Genomic DNA, 25,401 nt, shown 5'->3' on the forward strand with positions numbered 1-25,401 from the left:
GTGTGTCTGGTGTCATAGACAACATGCAGCTCCAACAGTTTTCGTAAAATGTGTTTGTTTGTTTTTTGGTTGTTTGTCCCCCACAGAGCTCTAGCAGTAGATGTGATTGGACTCACTCTTCTTCACTATATTGATCTCGAGCGACTGAAAAAGTCTTTCTTACAGATGTCTCTGTTACAGTTACACCAGCATGATGAAAACAGTGCGCAGCTATGAAGTGTCCTCCAGGATTTCAGCACTCGCGCACTCTTTCCCATTTTTCAAACCTCTCTTCTCTGTTTGACTCCACGATGCCACAGAAAGAGTGAAATTTCACTACAGTTATCTGCTCTCATTTAGATGATGGATTGTCACCTTTTGATGTCAAGGCAATCCAAGTTAAACACGAACAGGGGTTGAGGAGCGAGGTGATGGATGAGTTGAACGTAGCGGTGTGAGGAGAGTGCTGGTCATTAATGTTGGATGAGAGCGAGCGAGGGCACTACAGTCCGGGAGAGTGCAGTACTGGCACAGCAAGGCAAACATGACAGTTGAGATCGGTGCTGAATTTACAGCCTCCACCAAATATTAGAGATGCTGTATAACACAGCAGTCAAACCATTTACAACAGAGGACAGCAGGCTGAGCAGCTTCATTCACTCGGTCGGCGCTGAAGAATGAAAATGAAGCAATAACTAATAAACCCTTTTTCTCAGGTGATTATTTTAAATTGCCTGCACTTTGTCTCCCACTGTAACCAGTTATTCTTATTGCCCTCTTATAGCACACCCCACCTCCCCACCAACTGAGACTAGACTAGACCATACCAACTCTGATGTGATGGGAGGGGGCTTGGCTGCGGTACCGTGACAACTGCATCGTTTGGGTCACCCGTAACTAGCTGACTGATGCTTGAATTTTTTTCCGGTGACATTTTTGCAGTGGTATAAAAATCCCCGCGGGCTCGCCAGCCTGTCGCGGGCGGTGCGGAGAGGTTTTCGAGCTGCGTTTCCCTCCTTGTGTCTCATACACTATTGAGCCAGTCAGCAGAGCAGGCTGAACAAAGCCATGGGAGAGAGAGAGAGGAGCTTCTGGGAAGAAATGTCTCTCACTGACTCTGTCGCCTCGACAACCGGGTAAGAAAGGAGGGGAGGGAGAGAAAGGACTGGGGAGCATAAAAGGAGAGGAAAACAACACATTATGAACTGCCGGGGTTAGAGGATTCTTGCAGAGTGAGGGGAGAATAGTGGATTTGTTTTTGTGTGGGTTTCTCTGCTGAGGGCTCCCTCAGTGTGCCTCTTGATGAGTTATTAACTATGACATTAAAACACTAACTGATCATTTCTCTCCCCCCCACATGAGTGCGTGGAGCAGATGAAATTACAGAGCACAAGTTCAGCACATTACAAGTGGACCAAACAGGCCTGATCGCCCCACCTGTAATTTTTGTTTCATCAGCCTCAGGTAAGTCTCTCCCCTGTGTTGCAGATTTCTTTTGCTTTGATGGGATCGCTTATTGTTTTTGTCTGATCTTTTCTTTTTTCTTTAAATTAAATGTGAATATGAGATGCTGATTGCTGAAGAAATGCAGACCATTTAAGCTGTTCATCTAGAAAATAAAAGATAAAGTGCACTAATTGTTTTAGAAAGTTGTACGAAATTGGTTTCATACTGTTATCTATGTCCTCTTATGCTGCCAAGATAGAGGGAAAAAACTACCTCCAGTGTAGTATGAGGCTTTGGTGTTCAGTTTCATTCAGGGGAGGGAGAGAAATTGAATTTTAGATCCCCTGGATGCCTCACACTGTATGCACAGAGCTTTGCGCTTTGCCTTCAGTTTGAGCAGGAATTCAAAGACAATAAGAAAACGAACATCTCTGCTGGGTGCAGATGGACCTTGAGAGTTTGATTTGAAGCACAGATTGAGAGCGTGTATAGAATTGGAGGCACGTCTGCCATAAACACACTGCTGAATGCTCATGCATAAGGAATACATTCATAAAGCACTAGTGGTGAAATCAATGCCCCTTTAAATGAGGTGCTATGCTGGCTGAGCCTACACCAAGCTCAATGTGTGTGGGTCAGCAGGCAGCATGCGATATCCATATTGGATGAGATGAAGAGGAGATAAACTGAGGAAGGTGGAGGGATGTGTGTGTGTGCGTGTGCATGTGTGTGTGTGTGTGTGTGCGTGTGTGTGTGTGCTATCAGTATTGAAGGTTACAAATCTCTCACCTTTGTGGACAGGATAGGGATGTGGGGGTAAAAAAAAAGGCAGCGAGACTGATGGGAAGAAAAGGGCAAGAGATTGAGGGCAAACAGAGTGCTGAGAGAGATGTTGAGAGTAATGATGATATGTGAAGGGTTCAGGCTCACAGCAAGCTGGGGATTGCTCGGAGCGTACACCTCGCCGGCTTCACATCACCCAGAGAGGTAAAGGAGGGTAATAACACCGACACTGAGCTTATCTGTGTTTTCACGGGAGAGGCCGTGCGTACATTAGGTTTCCAGTTCATCATCCTGGATGCCCTCATCTCGCTGAACACGACATACGAGACAGCTCTGTCCATCACCTACACCTGCTGTGCTTCCAACGAGCTGGCAGGTACAGCACAAACATCACTTGTTGGGAAAAAAAATGTAAAAGCTACAAAGTTCCCACGTGAGCCTGAACGCAAGCGGGATGTCAAAGGCATCAAAAATTCATTTTCAGACAATTAACACAATTTTACACCTGAAAACCCAGCACGTGCAACTTCACTCCAGGCCTCCTGGTGCATTCACCTGTCTCATTTGTCACAATGTAACTGCATTACAGAAAACCACATCCTCTCCTTTAAGAGCGACGCAGCTTTAATATACACTCAGCCATGGCAGACTGCTTTTACACCAACATACACTTAAAGCACGATGCCAGTTTATTCTTATTTTTTAATCCACACCTGCGCCGGTGTGGATTAAATCGGGTGCTCTCTCCTATTGATTTTTTTTTTTAGAAGCGACGTTGAACAGTTCTGGCAGCTTGTAAACACATTAGTTATACCAGGCTGCGTACCGCTCGCAGTGCTTTGCAGATGTACTCCACTCATAATTATTGTACACGAGGCGCAATGTTCCTGGATGCGAAGGAGTGCCAGACTCATCACGAAGAGACGAAAGGATGCGTCCCCGAGGCCGTGGGTAGTTATCTCTCCCTCACTGTACCTGCACGCTGCTGCGAGGCACGTGTAGACAGTAGAGGGATCATAAAAAGCAGGCAGAGCTTGCACTGAGCCTGCCTCACTCTCCTAATTCATTCATACATCCTTAGTTTGAAATCTGCTCGGCTTGTGAGGCTTTTTTACGAAGCGGGCCCTAAGATGCACCTGTAGTGCTGCTGCCCCCCCATAATTATTAACCAGCAGAAATTTCTTTTTGACAGATTTTCAAGGAGCCCACGGTTTGTTTGATGTCTGAGGGCTGCGCCGTCTCTTCACCCACTTCCCCGTTTTTCTCTTCTCTCTTCTCTCCCTTTCCCACTCTTCGCATGATATTTCTGCACTTCTCTGTGTGCCTCCTCTCATCTGCTGCTGAGAGCATCACGACCAAAACATGCTTGAGAGGGGAGGGCAGGGGGGCAGAGAGGATTACCAAAATCTAATTGCCAAAATTAGTAGCTGTATTCAATTTCATTTACCCCCCAAGTACAGAATCATATCGAGTTTAATTCTTCGTGTTTTTCAATGCAAAATAGTGACGCTTGGACCGAAAACGCATTTGACGAGGAAAAGTCAGCATTCGAGGAAAACAACATAATAGGACTCATTATGGAATAATAGCCCACGATGGCTGCAGATAACGAGTCATAATAAGTTGAAATTACACCAGCAATTTGGAACAAATTATTTTTCCTTGTTATATTAAAAATATATGTCTGTGTTGTTTAAGAGAAAAAGGTCACTGAAAAGAATGATTAGATGGTTTTCTTTTTGTTTAGTGATGCATCCTGAGCTTTTGTCTTAAAAAACAAAAAGCTACCAAACAAACACCATTAATGCGTTTATCCTCTAAAAATGCGGGAAGCTCACATTCACACCGCGCGCCCCATCTGCACTCCCATTAAAAGGGGCAGCGGTGCCCTTGTTCGTGCACTTGGATGACATGGTGCTTAATAAAACAAAGTGTTGTCCATTTTTAAAAGAAGTCCCAAATTTGGCCTTTTTTTCTAAGAACGTGAAATGCAGGGCGGAGCTCTTGCTTTCAACTCCGCAGGTTTTAAGATCTATTGAATGTAAAATCCAGCGTGAAACCATGGTGGATGTTTGAGAACATCAAAAGTGTTTCTCTCAAAGGGCGAGGAACTGGAGGGTAAAGGATTTTAATGATGTGCCCGTTAAATACATCCCCCAGTCTGTGAGCCGGAGTCTGACTGTTGCACGGTGGCCGCACAAGGAGGCTGGCTGTTCCGAGTGGAGCACTCCCTTTATTGCCACCGTGAAATCAACTACGTTTAGATGTAAGAGCACAAACTGTCCCATAAATCAGCACGCCTACAGTTCATTTGGCATCTTAAGGGTTTGCCTTTCAACAGTCTTTCTTCCCTGCTCTCCAACGGGAGGAATCTTTTTTTGCAAATATCGATTAATCCGTGTCATTTGTAAATTACTCTCTTTTATGATGGATTTTTCACTCTAGCTAGAAAGCTGACTACAGCTATCTTTTACACATAATTATGATTCAATGTCTTACCTAGCTGACCTTAAAGCATCGTTCTAAAGAGAATAGATAAATTGCTGCAGTTAGCAGACTCACTGCCACTTGAATGCAAACTGTCTGTAATGTCTTGCCTGAGAGAAAAGAAGCGTAGGGGTGGGGTGGGGGGGAAAGTGACACCTATTGACACGATTAGTCGAAGGCTGCCCATCGCTGGAGATAAACTCTTTATACCCCGCTCACTCTTCTTGTCACTAATTAGACAAGTGAGATGATTTAATTTGGTGCAGGGTGGAAACAACTGCATCGACTGGTCATATGTAGAACCCCACTAGTATACGCTCTCCGGGTGATAATGGCTTGCATGGGCTGGCAGAGAAAAGAATTAAATCACAGCTTTTTAGCCCGTCTCACCCCAAGCTCTTGTGATCAGCATCTTAAAGCAGGACTCGGCCAGCCATTTTCTATTACGAGCCCTTGAGGGGAAGAACAAGAAGGGGGGAAAAGGTCCCCCTCGCTCAATTTTCTCCATGCGAGCAACCAGTGGACGGCCTTTCTCGCCAGCTGCTTCAGGATAGACTTAATTCGCTCGTGTCCTTGCTCTCTGAGCACAACTTTCAAAGTTGCCTTGTCCCCCATTCTGTCGCAGCTGTGCTCATGTTCACCTGACCAAGTGGACAACAGCCATAACGTTAAGTGAGTGATGATCAAGTGGTCTTATGTGTCCCTGACAGGTGCCGCAATGGATGTGGATGATGAGCCGTTGCTGTTTCACACCAGCTGGGGTGGTGGAGAAGAGGAGGAGGAGCTGGAGGAAGAGGATGGAGCAGCACACGCCGCGGAGCAGAGCTGGTCCTCGGGGGATGCTTGGGTTTGTGGACTGTGGAAGGCAGTGGGGTGGGTTTACACGCAACCCTGGGCCAGTGGGGCGGTTTTAGGGGCAGCTGTCCTGCTGCCATGTGCCCTCTTTGCCTACATGCTGCTCTACTGCCCTCCTCTGGACATAGACCTCTCCTACAGTGCCTTTGAGGTTCACAGCCACTTCTCAGCTGAACGTTTTGACGCCCTCGCCATCGCCGTAAAGACTCAGCTGGGGTCGTGGGACAGACGCAGACGAGACATAGATATCATGGAGTCTGAGGCGCTGCGAGAGCTTCTGCTTGAGAAGCTGGGCAGGAAGGAAGTGTTCAATAAGATGGATAATGAGGACACGGGGTCCTCCGCTCCTCAAGGGGACCCTTTACAAGCCAGCGATCATCAGAAGAGAGGAGCAGCAGCAAGCAGAGATGAAAGGACAGCGCCTCATCTGGGTCAGGGGGAAACGGGGACGCATGAAAGCATAAATCCAGGAAAAGGGGAAGAAGAGGCGAGATTAGGGGATGGAAATTCAACTTTTTCCCTCATTAGGAAGCGCAGATTTGTTCCCAATTACTACTTACAGAGCCAGGCTCTGTGGAGGATTGAGCTGGTGTTTGTGGCTCAAGGCAAAGGCGAGCGCAACATCTTCACTCCAGAGCGCCTGCAGACGATACACCAAGTTGAGCGGCTGCTCATGCAGCACCCACAGTTTCATCAGTTCTGCTGGAAGCCTCTGGAGTTACTGAGGGATCTGCCACTGGGGCCGTCCTACTGCTCCCCACCCAGCTCCCTCCTGTCATACCTCTACCCCAGTGAGAGAGGAGGCAAGATCTACTATGATGGCATGGGCCCAGACTTGGCTGATATTAAAGGCAGGTTGAAATTCCAGTTCAAGCTTGAATGACTCCTTGGGGTAGCCCAACTTAACTTTGCTGATTCTCCTCATGTGCAGGTTCTCTGGGCCTGGCCATTACCCACCCGCAGTTTTACTGGTACGTGGATGAGAGTCTGTCCCCGGAGCATCTGTTCTCATCCCTGTTACGCAGTGAAATCCACTTCGGAGCTCCTCTGCCGTCCTACTACTCCCTGCAGGACCGAGCGGATGAGCAGAGAGCACGCTTCAAAAACTTTGTGGTCCAATATGCAGACATCCTGGCCAACCAGTCTACCAGGTCAGTAAAAACTCTCGTATTCACAGGTACTGAATGCTATTGCAAACACTCAAAGTTGTTTTGTCTGTGTGACCTGTTCCAGTCAGGTAAAGGTGCTATATGGGGGAACAGAGCTGTTTGATGACGAGGTGAGACACACCTTCCACAATGACATGATGCTGGCTGTGGTCAGCGGAGCCTGTATTACTGTGCTTGTCTACGTCCTTACCTCCTTTTCTGGTACAGTATCCCCGTATTTCACTTACATCGATGTGTGTACATGTTTCTGTTTGAAGGCGCAGAAATATTTACAAGCTTCTTCTTGTCTCTGCGCAGTCTTTTTGACTTTCTTTGGACTTGCTAGCATCGGACTGAGCTGCCTGATGGCTCTTTTCTTATACCACGTCGTGTTTGGCGTGAGGTACCTGGGCATTCTCAACGGAGTTGCAGCGTTTGTTATTATCGGTATCGGTAAGTCGTTTAAGCAATAGTTTGACATTTTGTAAAACACTTTGTGTTTATGAAGATTGATGCCACTTTGGGGTTTGTAAAATACACTGAACAGCCTTATGACCACCTACCTAATAATGTGTTGGTCCCCCTTTTGATGCCAAAAAAGCCCTGACCCAGCGAGGCATGGATTCCTCTAGACCATGATGTTAGCAGCAAACTCTGTAAGTTGTGCTGTATAGCCTCCATGGATCGGACGTGTTTCACCAGCACATTGGACAGATGCTTGATTGGATTGAAATCTGGGGGCCTTGGAAGCCAGGTCAACACCACAAAATCATGTTTTTGTTCCTCAAACCATTCCTGATCTGTTTTTGCTTTGTGGCATGATGCATTATCCTGCTGAAAGAGGCCACGGCCATTAGGGAATACCGTTTCCATGAAAGGATGTACATGGTCTGCAAGAGTCAGCATGGGCACCCTGACTGGTCTGTTGCTACGCAGCCCCATTTGCAACAAACTGCAATGCACCGTGTATTTTGACACCTTTCTATCAGAGCCACCATTAAGCTTTTAGAGCAATTTGAGCTGCAGTAGCTTCTCTGTTGGATCAGACCACACGGGCCAGTGTTCGCTTCTCATGTTCATCACTGAACCATGGCTGTCCATGACCCTGTTGCTGGTTCACCACTGTTTCTTGGACCATTTTTGATAGATACTGAGCACTGCAGACCGGGAGCACCCCACGATAGCTGCTGTTTTGGAGATGCTCTGGCCAGTCATCTAGCCAGCACACTTTGAAACTCACTCAAATCCTTATGTTTCTTACACATCTACTTAAAGGACCAATGTTCACTTGCTCCCTAATATAACTCGTCCACTAACAGGTGCCATGATGAAGAGATGATCAGTGTTACCACCTGTCAGTGGTTATAATGTTATACGTAATCGTATGTGAAGCTCAAGGCAAGCTTGGCTTAGCTACACCTAAATACAGAATTGAAGAAGAAGCCACAAGCCTGGCTGGGTCTAAAGTTAAAAAAAAAACTGCCTCTCAGAACCACTAAATCTCATTAAAATGTAAAAGTGCCACCTTGTACTTTTACAGGGGATTTCATTACTACTTCTAGTGACTCAGTGGAGTCTTGTCACCAGTTAAGCAAATGGCACAATCCCCCATAAAACCATAATCCCCTCCATATAACATGCTGTAGTAAAGCTGTGTTGTGTGCAGAGTAATTATACAATGTATAAGTGTTAATGACTGACTTCACTGTGAAAATTCACTGTATTTCTCTGCGTCTCGTAGGTCCCCATCTAGCTCCCATTTCCAGGCTTTTCACGCTAAACTAACAAGCTGCAGGCTTTAGCTGATTTCGCGCACAAGATGCAAACATAATGACCTTTTTATTTTCTGACTCTCAGCTGTATGTGAATGCTACGTGGAGCTATTGCTCTGAAATGAGGAAAACTACAACTCTTTGTCATGAGTTGTGCTAAGAAGTCCTCCTTTTGTCTACCCTTCATCTCTCAGGGGTGGATGATGTGTTTGTGTTCATCAGCACTTTCAGACAGGCTTCTCATTTGCATCAGCCGCAGCAGCGAATGATCTACACAATTAAAACAGCTGGCCGAGCGACATTTCTGACCTCCTTCACGACTGCGGCCGCTTATGCCGCTAACACCTTCTCTCAGGTAATTATGAAACTGAGAAAGAAAAGAAAATAACAGCGCTTAATAGGACATGTACAGGGTGTATAAATGACTCTCCTACAGTGGGTGAATAGAAGTGCCTCTCTCAGCAGACAACCATTTTTCCCACGATAAGCACAAATTGAATGTTTCAAGGTCCTTTACACTGCGCTTTGTTCACCTGACACTCAGATCCCAGCCGTGCATGACTTCGGCCTATTCATGGCTCTCATCGTCAGCTGCTGCTGGCTTTGGGTGTCTGTCTTGATGCCTGCTGCCCTTTGTATCTGGACACAGTTTGTGGAGCCTCGTGAACATGCCTGGTTGAGCTGGTAAGCTTTTGCTTCCTTACTTTTTGTGCTGCGTGACACCCACCCAGATCTAATCCCCCTCAGCTGTCTCTCTCTCTCTCCCCCTAAACTCTCCACCCCGCGAAGCTGGAAGCTGTTTTCGGGCCTGTCGGCGAACCACAGCCCTTTGTCGGACGAGGATGATGATGTGGCTCTTCTGTCAGTGGAAATGGAGCCAGGTGAGATTATTATCTGCCTAGCATCGGAATGAAGGCTGGCAGGGGGATTGGTTGTAAGAATGTGTCTCGCGGGGCACCTCTGAGGATCTTTTCCTTCGTCTCTGCCAGGCTTCTGCGACACAGACGGCGATGCGGCCATCCTGTCCCTGTCGGTTGAGACACCTCTGTCCCCTCCGGGGCAGCGGCACGTGGGTGTGGTGAGCACCAATCTTCAGTGGGCCTTGAAGCACTTAGTGGCTAAGCCGGTTGTGGAGCGACGGAAAACTGTTCTAGGTGAGATTTAATCTTAACTCAGAACTTGCAAAGACAACATCAATTTATATCCCAAAACTCAGCGGTTGGGGCTTCTAAGATATTGTGTGCAGAGCTCTTAATGTTTGGTTTAGATGTGAGAGTCACCTCAGGCTTAAGTAAGAATTATTGTAGAAATTCTGTAATCTCTGTTTGCCCCGAGGGGATTCTGCCTGTCAGAGTGAGTGCAAAGCATTCTCATGAAGGATTCAACCACACTCTTTGGGAGTGACTGTAATTGATCCTCACTGCTGATCTGTCCCACAACTGTTCTATCAAACCCTCTTTTCTGTCGTTGTTTGTTCATCTCCCTTCTGGCCCAGGTGTCTTTCTCCTGGTTCTGGTCTTCTCAGCTGCCTTCTGTTGTCTCCTGAGGCCGGCCACTCACGCTCCCCTTCTTTTCCGCCAAGATACAAACCTCCAGAGTCTGCTGGCTCTGCGGAGCAACCTCAGCGGCCAAGGCATCTCCTGTCCCATGTGCTCAGGTAAGAGTGGAAGCATAACTCGGTTAACTTCTTAGATCTGGAACGAATATCAAAAGAAAAAAAAACAAAACATGTCGTGTCCTGCAGGTGTGTTCATGGAAAAACCCCACCCACTTCCCACCCATGCTCCCTCGTCTGCATTTTTGTATCCTACACATCAGCAGAGGCCGAGCAGGACAACTCCCACTGCTGCTCCGAGTGGAGTGAAACAGGACTCACTCACTAACCAAACAGGTAAAAACCCAGCACATAAAAAAAACCCAAACCCAGCCCTTTTCTCATTTAAGCCCTGTTTCCTGTCTTTAAAATCCTGACCTTTGTACCTTTTTCAAGGCCCTCTTGTGACAGTGTACGTATCAAAGTTAGACCACGGAGCCTCTACAACCATTTACCGCTTCTCCCTTAACGCCAGCATCCCGTCCCCGTGGAAGTTGTGCAGCACAGAGCGTGAGGTGTCATCATTCCAGGTGTGAGAGCAGGAAAAAAGCCAACCTGATTATATTGGTAATAATTCGAGTCCCACTAAAGCAGCTTACAACTAATCTTGCTTTATTTGAATAGGCTTTTAATCAGCCCCATGGCAATTACACCGCCAGAATGACAGTGTGTGTTTCCCACGTATACCTCCCGTACGACAGCTGGATGATCACGTCCGGCTCGTGTGATCCTCGTCATGGCTGGACGCCAGATTTTTCCTTTTATGTAGCATCATCCCCACAGCAGCACAGCAGGTGAAGGCACAAAGGAAGAATGTAAAACAGAGACTGAGACAGGCTGTCAGGTTGTTTTAGTGGGGAAATCTGTCATTTTTCAGCTCTGCTTTTTCCCTTTAGGAAGTTGTACTTTGCTCAGTGCCGCCTGAGACCTCATCCCAGCCGCGTGTGTGTCAACCCGCCAGGCTGTGGCATTAGCTCTGGGCCTGATGGACCTTCACGGGGAAGCTTTTATACGTTTTTTCCCAGCGGTGAGCGAGCAAGCATCTCGTGATAAGCATAAAGACTGTTTGTTAGCATCAGGAAAACAGTTCTCACTCCGCATGAGTCACGCTGCACAAATGTCTTTTTCCTGTCATTTAGCTGAGTCTTAACTACAGAGAAAACGCACTGATGTGACTTCTCCTCTTAAAGTGAATCCTCTGGAGAGTTTTTTTCTTTTCTTTTCACAGTGCACCAGTTATGCAGATATTTTTGCCCCGTATAAATAAATGTGGTTGAAAGGGTTTTCTTTGCTTCTATTTTCAAAGATCCCTCATCTGCTGCCAAAACGAAACCATCCAAAACGTTTGGCTTCAATCCGTGCAGCGGCGGTGTGTGCGGCCAACCGGCGGTGCGTCCTCTGGTCGACACCGGAGCCATGGTTTTCCTTGTGTTTGGGATCCTGGGAGTGAACCGAACCGAGCGCAGGGACAACCACGTGATTGGAGATATGGTGATGGTCACACCTGCGCCACATGCATCTTAAACTGTCGACTGGAGGAACGCTGCACCGGATTTTAAAAGGACTTTCTCACCGTTGTAAATTTGTTGTTTGATTCTCTCCAAAGGGCAGCATTATACTGGATCCAGACTTTGATATTTTCCAGGAGATGGGGCATCTTTGCAAAATCTGCAAAGCTGTTAGTGCAAACACACAGCTCGTAAAGCCGGGAGGAGCACAGTGCTTGCCGTCAGGTAACATTTGCTTATCTGATGGGAAGGGAAAGTAACTTTTCAAATGTGGGGGTTTTTTTGTGGCACAAAAAAGTAGTATAAAGTCAAATCAGCAAGGTTAGGCCTTCTGATTTGACAGCACGCAGGCTAAAAAGTCTGCTGTTCCTCACAGGCAACAAGCTATCTTCCATTCTGCCTCTTCTTCATCCCGAGTGCCACTCTCTCCCTGAACCCAACCTGCTCCCAGGGCAGCTGTCCCATGGAGCGGTGGGAATGCATGGAGGGAAGGTCCGCTGGCTGTCCATGGCCTTCGAATCTGTAAGTCTCTTCATCTCCATGCGACAAACCGCCGTCGGTTTCAGAGTTGCCGCAACGCCTTAATTCTCTCTCTCTCTCTCTCTCTTCCTCCTCCTCCCTTGTAAGACCACATACAAGGGAAAATCCTCATTTCAGACGTATTCCGATTTCCTGCAGTGGGAGAACTTCATCCAGGAGCAGCTCGCAACTCTCCCGCAGACCTCTTCTCTGCAAAGAGGCTTCCAGACGTGTGAGCACTGGAAGCAGATCTTCATGGAAATCATAGGCAAGTGAGAGGTGGAGCAGATGTCAAAGAGATGCAGTGTTTGTTTTTTCCTTTTCTAAAACTGGAGACAGATAAAAATGCCGAAAGTGCTGCCCTCTGGTCCTGTTGTAGGTGTGGAGAGTGCCCTCTGGAGTCTGCTGCTGTCTCTGGCCATCTGCGTGGCAGCTGTTTCTGTGTTTACCGCACATCCTCTGCTGCTGCTGCCCGTGCTCGTGACCATTCTCGGTAAGAGCCGCACTAACATATTTACATTTGAAAGTGATGTTTTCAAATAACCAAGAGTGCATTTCCCTCATGTTTTTGGTCTTGAATAGGGGTGATCTGTCTGGTAGTGGCGCTCATGTATTGGCTGGGATGGGAGATGGGAGCAGTGGAGGCAATTTCTCTGTCAATACTTGTTGGATCCTCGGTGGATTACTGTCTACACCTGGTGGAGGGATACCTTCTGGCTGGGGAGACCACACCTTCTATGCCTTCTCATAACTTGGTACGCGACTATTCTAATTTCAAATTGACCACAGCGTGTTTTTTTTAAGAGTCTGCACTTTTTAAATCTCTGTTTTATTCGCAGGAGCCTCAGGCCGAGAGGCAGAGGCGGACTCTGGAGGCAGTGAACCATGTGGGTGTTGCCATAGTGTCCAGCGCTGTCACCACAGCGATCTCCACAGTCCCTCTCTTCTTTTGTGTCATTGTGCCTTTCGCCAAGTTCGGCCAGATTGTGGCCATTAACACGGCCGTCTCCATTTTGTACACCCTGACCGTGACTGTGGCCACGTTGGCCTGCGTGGCCCCGGCCCGCTTCAGCAGACACCCAGGCGCTGTACTCAAGGCCAGCCTGGCTGTGATGCCAGCCGCCTCTTTGGGAGCAGCTCTGTGGTGGGTCGGGGGACAGCTGGGTGCCATGGCCTGGCAGTCACTCACCACATAAACACTACTGATGTCACACAGAGGCGTTCCTCTGTATGCAACCTGTGAGAACTATTTTCTTTCTTCCATGTTTGTGGAACAACGGCTCAGTACACGGTTACATACTTTACAGCACAAAGATGTCAGAGTTATCACAGTTTTTTTTCTTTGTTCTCACTTGTATTGATCAGTGGATTGTTAAGTATAGAGGGGGAAAAAATCCCCACTCTGGGTGTCTCTTTTTAAAATCTAGTGTAAGTGAATATGTGACTCATAATAGTAGGTTGATTTCTGATTCACACGAGCTGTTTTTGGTTTGTTTCCCCCCCTTCATCTTCAGCCCTAGATGATGGAGTAATTGTTGGGAAACACTGACTGAGTCACAATTTTCATCTGTGTTACTTATTGAGTTGTGAAGAGTTGCTGACTGTTCTGTGACCTGCTTTTGTGAACACTGACACAGCGCAGCGCTGCGATGTCCGTGAAGACCAGTGTTAATGGTTCACTTTGATACGTGGCCATGTTGTGAAGCATCAGAATGTTTCTTTGGGTTTTTTTTTTTTTATTCGTCGTTTTGTTTTCTTTGTCTCGATTTTGCACTGAATGTGATTTTTCAGCCACATTTGTATCAGAGCTTATGATGTCCCACTGTGGCTGGATTAAAAGTTCTATAAACCAAATTTATACTCTGTTTTTATGTTAAATGTAATGTAAGATGATGTAAATGTCTGCGTATGCTGCTCTTACTCATTCTGAACTGAGCTTTGGATGCTGCCAACACACACACGTTTAGAAGAACTCTCAAAGCCAATATTTAGCACAAGTCACTTTCCTCTTTTGTGACTTCGTTTTATCTCAGATCTTACAAAATGCTTCAAGGTGTCTATTTTTGTCATTGGGTTAAAAGAGACCTTTTATCAGCTCCTCAGGTGTACCCTCCACAAGCCCTCCGCCACACTCACAGCCTCTCACTGTAACCTGCTCGGTTCTCCCACAATTCAGAGCACCACTCAATAGCGTCTCCACTCTGCCCCACGGTGAAGGTGACGGCCATTTGTCAAACCGCACAACGTAACGGTCGGGGGAGAGGGGCCGACTGCAGCAGGAGCAGTAAATTCTGGTTTATGTGCGTGTTGTTACTCGTGGATGTCAAATAAAACAGGTGCAGAAAAGCTCGGGGTCTTTTCTTTTTGTTTTCCTTCCTCCTGCACGGTTATGTAACGGAGCGGCGGGATGACGGCCCGTCGCTGTTGGCTTATAATCACATAATTACCGGGAGAGCTACTGTAGATGCGTCGCATCTCTGGGCGGCTGTTAATAACTCATATAAAAGAGGTCAGATGAAACAATGAATTGCATTAATGTTTCATGCTGGTTATTAAATAAAGGGACGCTGTTCTACACAAAGAGGTATTTTCTACTCAGCGTGATGGAAATGGATGTAGGAAGATGAGAACAAATAGGAGTAAAATTAGAAGGGAAAAAAACCCGTTGACTTTTGTTCTGGAGAGACTTTAATTTCCACTGTGAATGAAGGGGAGTGTTTGAATGTCTGCGTACCTTTCACATTCATTTCCTTCTTTTTTTTTATTACCGCAGTGCTTCTTGTAGGGTACCTAGATGTATCGAGCTTGATATCGACAGCTGTTATTTCTGTCTACCATCTATTGATATCTCTCTCGCTACCCCTTCATTTGTCGATAGCTCTTTCTCTCTCCAACCCATCTTTATAGAGATCTCTCTCAATACCCATCTAGCTATCTATCTAATGCTATTCTCAATCTCTTTCTACTTATTTCAATAACTCTTGAGATATAAAATAATGAGAAATATTGAGATGTATCTCTACTTATGTTTATTTATACCCACCTATAGCCATGTCTATTAATTTACATGGTACTTTTTTGTTTTGTTTGTAAAAAGATCTCTCCAAGCCTGCAGTCTTGTTACACATTTATGTATGTGCAGTACTTTTGTTAAGTAAAGGGCCTACTGTCAGGCACTCGAGCAGTTTTTTTTTTTGTTCAGCAACATCGCTCTGCTCCTCATATTTTCATGGAAAGAAAAAAACAAAACAATAGGAGAGTAATGGAATAATCAGAGGGAGAGTGATGTTACATGTAGAGGAATGAATATTTAGCAAAGTGGAAAAGCAAATGCTTTCCTACTGTCGTCTGGAATGAAAAAGCTCCCGTCTATAAATACTGAATAACAGATAATATGAATAAGAGATAGTCTGTTTATATTTGACTGTTCTTTTCCTGTGTTTGCAAAGGTTCTTCAACAAACTTACTTCAAACAGGGAGCATTCAAGTCCTCTGGTCTGTTACTCCGTCTTGCACGTCCTGGGTAATCTCTGCCAGAACACAATTTAACTACAGTGGCCTAAAAAACAGGTTTACAGAGCTGAGCTCAATTAGCAGTATGGATAAAAGGTCAGTCATCAAACAAGTGTGTCAGGCCACACAAGGCTCATGCAACATGGTGCTGAATAATAAATAAAGAGAAGGAAGGAAGTGAGCAACAAAGTATATTCAACACTGACCATTGGCTATACATTGGAAGGCAATTATAAGGCTAACTTCAGAAATACCTCCCCCCCATTACATTATATATGTAATCACTATGACAATAAATACCCAGGCTCATTTGGTTCTTGAGAAATACTTCATTGTAGCAAGAAAAAGGCATTTTCTCTGGAGAGAAATTATTTTACATCAGACGTGTAAATCAACACGGAAACATAAGTCATATCTTTATTACCCCATGTTACAGGGCACACACAATGTTCAAGTATGCCTGAGGAACTAAATGGAGCAATTACAAAAAAAAAATATATATAATAACAGAATAAGAGATAAAATGCATTTAAAAACAAGTGAACTGGCATTGCATTTCACAAAATTCCATAAGCTCATGATTTTGGAACAATTCACTGTAAAGTGCTAACTGGTTCGAGCTGAGAAAAGCACACGTTCCCTTTGAAAGATCAAATATTACTTTATACACGGAGGTACAGTAATAGCCAATCATCAGGCAAGCAATTACCAACCAGAAGATATGGACCACATTTCATTTATTAGTCCTTTGATAAGATAACAGATTCCTACATTTTCTTGTTAATGGTAACAACGAGAATCTTGCCGCTGGTTGTCAGGACAAAGCCAATTACAAATGCTGGTGTTGTCACGGTACCGTTTTCCTCCTTGCCTTGGAATTACATGCACTTGACTGACATACAGTATCGATATCTCAAGTCAAGTCCTTTTAATCCTCTTATGGATAGGAATCCTTGAATCAAAGGGATGAGAGGAGAGTGAGGTGAAGAGAGCCTTTACTGAGGAGTGCAGGAGATGTTCCCCATATGCCTCCTCCTCTTCTTCTCCTCCCCTTGCATGTGGCAGGCTGGCCTGACAAAAGCAGGGATCTGTCCAGCTGATGCCCGCCTTCCTACAGGTCCTGAGAATCCACTGTTTTCCTTTGTGCCTTTCTCGGCATGTATTTAAAAAAAGAAGAAAAAAAAAAGAACAATAAAAAAAAACAAACAAACAAAAAAAAAACATATCTGGTGGTATTGGGTCAATACATTTTCCCCTACTGTCCACCTAAAGCAGACATCCACCCTCCCACCCCAATCCTAACCATAGAAAGGTAAAAACAAGGTGTACTGCAGAATGGCTTTTACTCCTCACAGTCTGTGGGGGGAGCTAGAGCCCCTAGGAGCTGAGGTGCGGTTGGTGGTCTTGCGGCTGTTCTGTCGTGTCTGATTCATTTTGTTGGCCGAAGGGATCCGAGCGTCTGGCTGGCGCCTCCCTTGGGGGCCCCTCCGTTTGCCCCTTTGCCCTGCACGGCCCCTTCTGGCCTCCGCTGGTCACTTGCGTGAGTGCAGTGTGTCCTGGAACTTGGTGCTGGTGTAGCGGACGTGAAATCCCTTTTTGTTGATTGTGTCGTCGGAGTGGAACTTGATCACAATGGAGTCACCGGCCGAGTAGATCTCCTCTGGAGGCTGTCAGGAGGGACAAAACAACAGATTCGTTTGTGGCTTTCTGCTTCCCTGAACTTCAATTCAAACTAAAAGGACTTCACACATGCTGAAGTCCAATCAGTGAGTCTGACAGAGAGCTTCTTGACTGCTACTGCTGTAAAAGCCAGGGGCCATGTGAGGGTCTGGGTCCAAGACTAGCCTTCTGCAGCTTTCTCATCTTCTTTTTTTTTTTTTCCCCTTTTGTTTGTTTTTTGCTTGAGCTTCATATTGAAGTGCACCGCTGCAGAAAGCTTATTTCTTCCCTGAATAGAGCCATATAATGTGTTGCTACACACATGCTTCAAAAAGAGGTAATTGCATTACGTGAGCACAAAAATATGAAACATTTGACCTAAGTGTTTTTCAGAACACCATTATCATGTGAAAATTGATTTTAAAAAATTAATTCGAGCAATCATTAGTTAAGGTGCCGAATCAGCTGCCCTGTGGTTGTCACAAAGACGAGCGTTGCAGTGTCAGAGCAGTCAAAGCCCGCGCAACCAACTGTAAACACACCGGACTGCCGATTAAAGCCGCCGGTGAAAATTCGCCACAACATAACGCCCTGTAAGTCTTGGTTTATTGGGAAAGGGATTTTAAACAAGAAGAAAGCGGCCCATTCTATTTTATTGTAGACCCAGAAACAATCTACTGTGTAACTGAGAAAAGCCTCGGGGCTGAAAGTAAACCTCCCCCACAACGTAATGAGTTTTTACTCTACTTTGGACTGAACTGTGTCAGTTTATTTCAACCTGTTTTATAAAAGGAAACTTGATTGAGGAGCTGCTCCCCGAGGAACCCGGGGTGTTACGTCCCCTACAGCGAATGACTCATAAGAATGTGCGTGAATAAGAGGCCAAAGCTTATTAGAAAATCTTGTAAATGAAATCAAGCTGTTCTCTAACCTGATGAAACTCGAGTTACTATTCCCCACAGGACTCATTGTTTCATAGACCAGCTGCAGCCTCCATCGGCTGATTATTTCACCGCTGGAAGTAAGTGCCAGAGAGTCCAGCGACACCCAGGGAGTGACCAGCTATGTTGACCTGTAGCCACCTCCCAAGCAGCACTCCTAAACTCAGGAGGAGCCCGCTGGCTTAAAGCCAGAATCAAAATCCCCAGGCCGGGTCAGAAAAGTCACCCCATTTTGACAGGATTAATAATTCCAACAACTCCCTGATAATTACATCCGGGCAGTCACGGTGCTTCCCTGCAGAAGGAGTTACCCAAAAAAGAATCTCAGAGAATTATTGGATAATGTTCTTACCCCTGAGCCACAGTAACGTCCCAGCCGTGGAGACTTTGTGTCAGGGCCATCGAAGAGCTCCATGTAATCGTAGCCGCAGTCCGCCTCTTCTTCGATCTCAAAGGTCTGGAAGATGAGCTCCACGCCGTAGCCTTTCTCCGCCGAAATCACCCACTCGCAGTCAGAGGCTCCGGGGTAGTTATTGTCTCCAAACTGGGCATGGGAGAACAGGTCCTTGGTTTTGACTTCCGCCTTTAGTTGACCTCCACACTCTGAACAGAAAAGTTGAGTTAAGCATTTTTGCAGAGAAAAAGAAGTGGGCTGATGGGAATCAGGGCCAGCTGTGCTTTTGTGTCTAGAGTCATCCTGTTACAAAAGGAGAACATGGTCTGAATCATCCCATTTTGAGACAGGGTGGTGAACATTGACCTACAAATCCTGGAAGAACATCTAAAGCCCTTCATGAGGTTTGATATGACTAATTGACTTAAAAATAACAAAAACCGATGAGAAACTGTACACTGTTTTTTTTAGGAGAAAAACCCCTGAATGCTGTAATATAACTCTCACCCGCAGTATGGGAAGCCTCAAAGCCTTTTTTCTGCACAGAGTTATCAGAGAAGAAGCGAATGAACAACTTGTTGCCGCTGGATGTGATGGGTGGAGGCTTCTTAGTCCCACAGAAACGACCCAGTTTCTGCGCTTTTCCATCGCGCCCGTCATAAATGTCAATGTGGTCATAGGCACACTCCAGGTGGGCCTCCATGTCAATCTCATTGAAGGCCTGTTAGAAATGAAGAGGAAGATCAACTTGAATGATAAGGCTTAGACATTAAAGCCCTTTGTCTTTTAGCGAGATAGTAAGGGAATATTTCTAGAAGATAAGAACTTAATTAACTCGGCACACGGAAGATCAACGCACGACATTGTTTCAGCAAATAACAGACTCTATATCTGTGGCACAGTGGGCAAAAATGCAAAAATAATAACAGAAGGGGGAGCCACACATCATCATTAGGAAGGCCATAACAGTTTCTGACATGAGCACAGTAAACACAGATGTCCTCAGCGGATTTAGCAATTCAATTATGCAGATAAAGCTGCTAACAAATAAATAAATGACTGACAAGCAGGAGGTTGTGGCACGTACGATTTTGATGCGGTGACCTGGAGTGGTGGTGAGCACCCAGGTGCATGCCTTTTTGCTGGGGTATTTATCTGGCCAGTTGGGGCTGGTAATAATGCCGCTCACACTATTCACAGTGTGATCACAACCAGCTGCAAAAAAAAAAAAAAAAAGAAAGAAAGAGATAAAATGTCGACACGGTGCTCTGCGTCAGGCTAATCTACAATGGGCTCAAGCACTGCACTCAGACTGTTTATCGCTCTCACCAAAATCTAAGAAGAAGACGAGTAGATAGATCTATTCAAAAAGACAAAAGACAAAAAATGTTATGTGCAATACCTTCTTTGCAGTCGTGTCTGTTCTCATGCAGCACAAAACCACTCCTACACTGACAGCTGTAGCTCCCAAAGGTGTTGACGCACTCATGCTGACAGCCACCGTTCTCCTTGGAGCACTCGTCCTTATCTGCAGGACCACAGAGGACACAACAACGCTGACGACTGCTCGCTTTGAAGACTTGACAGGTTGCAGATCTGAGTGAGTGAAAGCAGAGACCGTGCAGAACCCTGCCAGAAGACTTACCTGAGAAGAACTGCGCTTTAAATCCCTTTTTGGACACCGTGTTGTCGGATTTGAACTCGATGCGCATGTTGTTGTACTGCGAAGTGATAGCTTCTGGTTTCTCTGCCCCACAGAACTTCCCGTGTAGCTTCGAGTCGGCCGACAGCCCGCTGCGTACCTCCACGTAGTCGTACTTACAAACCTGCACAGGACGTGTTATTTGGTTTAAATTACAAAACTCAAGGAGGAGAGAAATGCTTCATTTGCTATGATTAAGGAGAGATGCGTCGCAGTGACAAGGAGCAAAAGTATAGAACAAACCCACCCATTGTTCATTTAACATAACCCCAAATCTCACATCATTGCCCTCAGTCTCGAAGACGTCAAAGAGCAGAGTGATACGGTACTGCGTGGGGGCAACCAGCTGCCAGATGCAGTTCTTGTTTGGGGGGTACTCTCGGGGCCAGCCTGGACTGGTTATCGAACCGTTCAGCTTGGTGATGAAACCTCCACAAGCAGCTGGACACAAAAGACAGAAAAATAAGCAGCTTGATATGCGTGCAGGTGTCCACACACAAAAATAAATAAATACATGATATCACTGTATATTTCTCAAGGATTGGTTCCAAATGTTACGCTGCCATCTGAGATTTCCTTTGAACATAACAACCCTCGGAAAAATGTGATTACTGCCTGACCTTTCTGCCAAAGCTTTGTAGTAGCAACGCAGGATATAACACAACAGCAGCAGCTGGTGATACTCATTAGATCACTTGGCTATTCTTAGTTAATTCCGTCAGTCATTAACTAAGTAAAACAAAAAGCTGTGCTGACACATGGACTGTGTTGAAATCCAGAAATAATAATAGTGCACAATATCTAACAGATATCTATATAAGCACAGGTTTTAGGGATCATTTTAACTCAATTTAAACGCAGGTTTAAAATATAAAAAATGTATTTTAACCATGTAAAGCCTGAACCCTGAAGTTTACTGAAGCAAGAAATTGAATATTTGTGTATACGAGTGCATCAGTCATCTAAAACATAACAGGGGGTTAGTGCTAAAAAAACAAAACAAAACAAAAAAAAACTGTCTGCAAGCTTCATGTGGAAATATTGCACGTACACCATGAATGTATATCCTTTCTAATATGCATTATTTTAATATTAACACATTAATAAGAGAACTACATTCAGTTATGTGCATTTTTAATTCATTTTAATGTGTCCGTCTTTAATTTCAGGCCCCGTTAATTCAACATCAGCGAAATATTTGTACACACAGCAAAGAGATGGGTAGCTGGCTGACTTCCTGTAGAGGCAGAAAGGGATTAAATGGTAATGTTGTGCAGCTGTGTGTGCTAGCAGTTGGGTCTTAAACAACAACATATAATTTGAGGTAAAATAAAGCTTTCATTGTTGTAACACAAATCAGAAAAGGCCGTGGCTGGCCAGCACCACTATTAATGCTGGCTGTTAGGAGCAGGACTGACTGTACTTATTGTATTTGGGTGGCTAACTGTGTAAAGTGCTTTAGCATGTAAATGACATGGTGAGCAGGGCTGGTGACTTTTCTCCCTGTACTTACCCTCACAGCTGCGCTTGTCAGCAGCCAGCTCATAGCCTGGGTCACAGGCACACTTGTAGCTGCCTAGTGTGTTGACACAGCGTTGCTCACAGCGACCGTTGTCCGGCTTGGAGCACTCATCCATCTCTGAACACACAAAGATATGGCCCTTTTAGCTGGCCCCCCTGGCTCAGTGGCTTACGAGAGAAAACCCTCCAAAACAACAGCAGAGTCGGGCAAAGAGGGTCGCACAGAACGCAAAGGTGCAAGAAGAACAAGGATATATGAAAGAAAATTTAAAAAGGTCATGACCTACAGAGTGAATGTTGGAACATGCTTTAATTCAGATGCTGACATTCTCTCCTAGATGTTGTCAGCACTTAAAAAGTTCACCTTTGAAGAAGTTTGCAGCAAAGCCGGCCTTGTTGACAGAGCCATCTGAGACAAATTTCATCCACAGATGGTTTGAGCTCGTTTTTATGTCATCTGGCTTGTCATAGCCGCAGAAGCGGCCCAGCAGAGGGCTGTTTTCAGAAATCCCATCGCGCACTTCTAGATAGTCATATGCACAGCTGTCGTGTCTCTCAATCTAAAGAAAAGCAGAAGATTTGGTGTCAAAAAGGGGAAAAATTAGTCATGAAATCCAGAAGAAAGCATGAACACTATTCTGTTAAAAACATTAAAAATGCATTGGTGTCTTACCTCAAAAGACTGGAAGGTGAGGCCTACGTGGAAGCCCTGAGCGACAGAAATCTTCCACACGCACACTTTGTTTGGCCTGTAGTCATCGGGGTAGTTGGGAGACTGGATCTGGCCATTGTCCTTCTTCACCTCCCCGCCACAGATGGCTGCATGTGACAGTAAAAACAACACTGAGCTATTTCATTGCTATATTATCAGTATTTTCCTTTGGAAAAAAAATAAGGTGCTCACTGCTGATTCACTGATTTATGCATTGGGGATTAACTGAATGCCTTCACACTCACACACATACATCATCCCTTTGCACGGTCTGCAAACAATAGAGCTGAATGTGAAACCTGGCCAAGATCTGATTAATGCAGCATAAAATGCCTGACACATCAGCAGTAGGAGAGCCAAAAAGGGTTTTTTTGGGGTTTTTTTTGCTACAGCCTCTACACATATTGTTGGATGTGTGATCCGACCCTGCGTTCAGCATGCATGGAAGAAAATGAGTGCTCACCTTCATAAACAGCAGAGAAACCTTTTCCCACCCAGTTACTGCTGCTGCGGAACTCAATCCACAGGCGGCTGTCAATGGAGATGATCGGCTCGGGCAGCTTATCGCCACAGAAACGACCTGGGTCACAGGTGAAAACATAAAATCAAACATTTGAACCTCACAACATCCGCAGTACTGGCAGAAATCTGTCTCCAGAGCTCTACAGAACTTCACACGAAGCACACTGCATCCACCAAAGACTGCACCCAGCTTTCACTTGCAGCAGTTGTTTTCTGAAACTGAATGTCTTTTAATTTTTTTTCCCTTACACAAAAGTTGACCAGGAGACATCTGGAGGTTTGTTGTTCGTTAGCTGCTCTCTGAATTCAGTTAAAACTGACCTTTAAGTGGTGCCTTCCTCCAGTATCCATCTCTGATCTCCACGTGGTCATACCAACACAAGTGACTCCTGTACAAATCCATGGAGGTGAAGTTCAAAATGATCTTAATAAAAAAATAAAAACCCATTATTGGGACAGCAGGGGGCAAAGGTCACATATTGCTAAATCTCAGATAAATATGATGAAACCAATAAACTGCATCAACATGAAGGAGCCAGAGATTTGATTTGAGGTGCCTTTAAGCAAAGATCAGACACTTTCCGTAAGCTCGTACCTTTTCCCCCGGTGTGACTGATATTCTCCAGATGCAGTGCATGTAGGCCGAGTATCCATTTGGGAATCCAGGAGAGGAAAAATTCCCGCTGCTGTCCTGCAGGCTGTCTCCACATCCTGTGCACAGAGACAAACGCACAACTGCACGTCAGACCCGATGCTCTGCCAGTCAGTCTCTGTCTGAAATCACCTAAGCTACTAAAAAAAACACAACAGCTCTGAAGTAGATCCTCTGAAACTTGCGGCTGCGGAGACAGATGCTTGATGCTGGAATTATAACACTCAATGTGAAGAAAAGGGCAGTGCTTTCATGTTCAAAGGCACATCTGCTGATAATATTCAGCCACAACCCCTCATCTCACCCATCCCCTCCCCCACCTACTCCAGATGATGATCACACAAAGGAAACAAGAGAGTGTGAGACACTTTCTCTGAGCATCTTCTGAAAATAAACCTGGCTCACTATAAATAACCCGGCCCTCTGGAGGATGTGATGTATTATGTACGTGTTGCCAGTGAAAAAAAACAAAAAACAAAACAGAAACAACCTTTAGTTTGATTGGCAAAACTAAGTGTGCGATGACTGAGTCCAAAACAATATGCAGCCTAGAAGAATGAGTGCGTGAGGCTCCAGCCAACTGGGGGAAAGATGCCTTTGATTAAGGCACGAGGAAATAATAGAAGGCTAGATTGGCATCTTCAGCTGTCCGTCTTGGGTGGCGTGTAAGCATTTACAATCACCCTTGGGTTTTTGTTCTTTTACCTTGAACTTCATTTAGTAAGAGTTAAGAAAACACTCTCCTTGCCTGTTTGCGTTCAAAGCGAGAAACCGACGAGCCCCGAGCTTCAAGCTGTGTGAAATAACGCTTTGTGCGGAGCTCTGCCAATCCTGAGCCATTAACCAACACACATTTGGGATGACAAACACTCCTAGGAATGCTGCATGAATGGGAGATCCATGGCTCTTTAAGAATTTTTTGTTTTTTCCAAGAACACATGGAGAGACTCACTACCTCATCCCCCCACAGCACGTGCCACATCATCCAGTCTTCCTCAGGAGACAGCGATTGCCATGATGAAAGAGACAGAGCACTTGCAGTGATGCACGTAGATACATTTAAAACTTCCACCTCTGCCCTGAAACCACACTGGATGATCCACTGTGGTGACCAAGCACTATGTTTACTCATTGAAACTGACTGCTCAGCTGTCCCAGCTTTACCTGCAATTAACTGTCTGACACCAAATGCATTCAGCAGAAGGCTGCTCTTCAACGTACATCTGCTAATGCTATAAATTGTGTTTACTTCAACAGCATCAGATTCTCTCTCCTCTGGAAGCATAAACACACAGAGAGCTTCAGAAAAGTACCAGGATTACATAACTCTCCTTAGTGTATAGCCACGTGGTTTACATTGTTGGGAGTAAACACGCGTGTCTGCACATCACAGCTTGTACAGTCATTTCGGTTATTGTCTTTAGAAGAACAGCTGTTCTTTTGCATCTATCTGGGAAAACAGACTGACTAACTTCCTGTCCCTGGGTAGTGTTTACACTCCTCCCTGCTTGGGAGTCTGGTACGCTATAGCTAAGGAACCGCACCACATCAATCGCCAATGTGCACAGCGTAAGCTGCATCTGCGGAGGCCAGGAGAAGTTACAGACCTCTTTCTTCCTCTCTTTCCTTCTTTCTCAGGGTTGTGCTATGCATACGTTCAAAAATAGACAAGAAAAACCCCATAGCAGACAAGA

The 25,401-nt window shown here is 45.4% G+C and overlaps 2 protein-coding genes across 4 annotated transcripts in view; one reads left to right on the plus strand and one right to left on the minus strand.

Annotated features, from left to right (window-relative positions):
• Nucleotides 1–41: 41 nt before the first annotated feature.
• Nucleotides 42–14,437, plus strand: disp3 (dispatched RND transporter family member 3). 2 transcript variants are annotated; one of them, XM_026186726.1, is made up of 22 exons: nucleotides 42–1,115; nucleotides 1,342–1,443; nucleotides 5,406–6,401; nucleotides 6,482–6,701; nucleotides 6,784–6,920; nucleotides 7,017–7,151; nucleotides 8,665–8,825; nucleotides 9,015–9,154; nucleotides 9,260–9,351; nucleotides 9,460–9,624; nucleotides 9,966–10,127; nucleotides 10,215–10,361; nucleotides 10,461–10,594; nucleotides 10,689–10,858; nucleotides 10,961–11,091; nucleotides 11,371–11,555; nucleotides 11,671–11,797; nucleotides 11,949–12,094; nucleotides 12,200–12,359; nucleotides 12,471–12,584; nucleotides 12,674–12,846; nucleotides 12,931–14,437. In XM_026186726.1, exons 3-22 carry the CDS (start codon nucleotides 5,414–5,416, stop codon nucleotides 13,285–13,287), a joined length of 4,044 nt encoding a protein of 1,347 aa, XP_026042511.1. In that variant the 5' UTR covers nucleotides 42–1,115; nucleotides 1,342–1,443; nucleotides 5,406–5,413; the 3' UTR covers nucleotides 13,288–14,437. The 2 variants fall into 2 exon arrangements, with proteins under 2 accessions (XP_026042511.1, XP_026042510.1); XM_026186725.1 differs by having other exon boundaries at nucleotides 1,354–1,443.
• Nucleotides 14,438–15,779: 1,342 nt separating this feature from the next.
• The window catches only part of bmp1a (bone morphogenetic protein 1a), a 30,432-nt gene continuing 20,810 nt past the window's right edge, over nucleotides 15,780–25,401 (minus strand). Inside the window, exons 8-20 of one of the 2 annotated variants that reach the window (XM_026186954.1) lie at nucleotides 23,651–23,766; nucleotides 23,377–23,479; nucleotides 22,997–23,113; nucleotides 22,495–22,640; nucleotides 22,186–22,381; nucleotides 21,814–21,939; nucleotides 20,548–20,741; nucleotides 20,244–20,424; nucleotides 20,001–20,126; nucleotides 19,686–19,813; nucleotides 19,106–19,319; nucleotides 18,557–18,807; nucleotides 15,780–17,271 (exon numbers count right to left, since the gene is read on the minus strand). In XM_026186954.1, the coding sequence (XP_026042739.1) occupies nucleotides 17,137–17,271; nucleotides 18,557–18,807; nucleotides 19,106–19,319; nucleotides 19,686–19,813; nucleotides 20,001–20,126; nucleotides 20,244–20,424; nucleotides 20,548–20,741; nucleotides 21,814–21,939; nucleotides 22,186–22,381; nucleotides 22,495–22,640; nucleotides 22,997–23,113; nucleotides 23,377–23,479; nucleotides 23,651–23,766 (2,033 nt within the window). In that variant the 3' untranslated portion in view covers nucleotides 15,780–17,136. The remainder of the gene's footprint in view (nucleotides 17,272–18,556; nucleotides 18,808–19,105; nucleotides 19,320–19,685; nucleotides 19,814–20,000; nucleotides 20,127–20,243; nucleotides 20,425–20,547; nucleotides 20,742–21,813; nucleotides 21,940–22,185; nucleotides 22,382–22,494; nucleotides 22,641–22,996; nucleotides 23,114–23,376; nucleotides 23,480–23,650; nucleotides 23,767–25,401) is intronic. The other variant, XM_026186955.1, reaches the window with a different exon arrangement.

The sequence above is a fragment of the Astatotilapia calliptera genome, chromosome 12, assembly GCF_900246225.1.
Source record: "Astatotilapia calliptera chromosome 12, fAstCal1.2, whole genome shotgun sequence".
Lineage (NCBI taxonomy): Eukaryota > Metazoa > Chordata > Actinopteri > Cichliformes > Cichlidae > Astatotilapia > Astatotilapia calliptera.

Coding starts and splice junctions, on each gene's coding strand:
- disp3 (XM_026186726.1), top strand. CDS start 5,414: ATGGATGTGGATGATGAGCCGTTGCTGTTTCACACCAGCTGGGGTGGT. Junction 9,155..9,259: donor GAACATGCCTGGTTGAGCTG/GTAAGCTTTTGC, acceptor CACCCCGCGAAG/CTGGAAGCTGTTTTCGGGCC. Junction 11,556..11,670: donor ACCACGTGATTGGAGATATG/GTGATGGTCACA, acceptor TTCTCTCCAAAG/GGCAGCATTATACTGGATCC.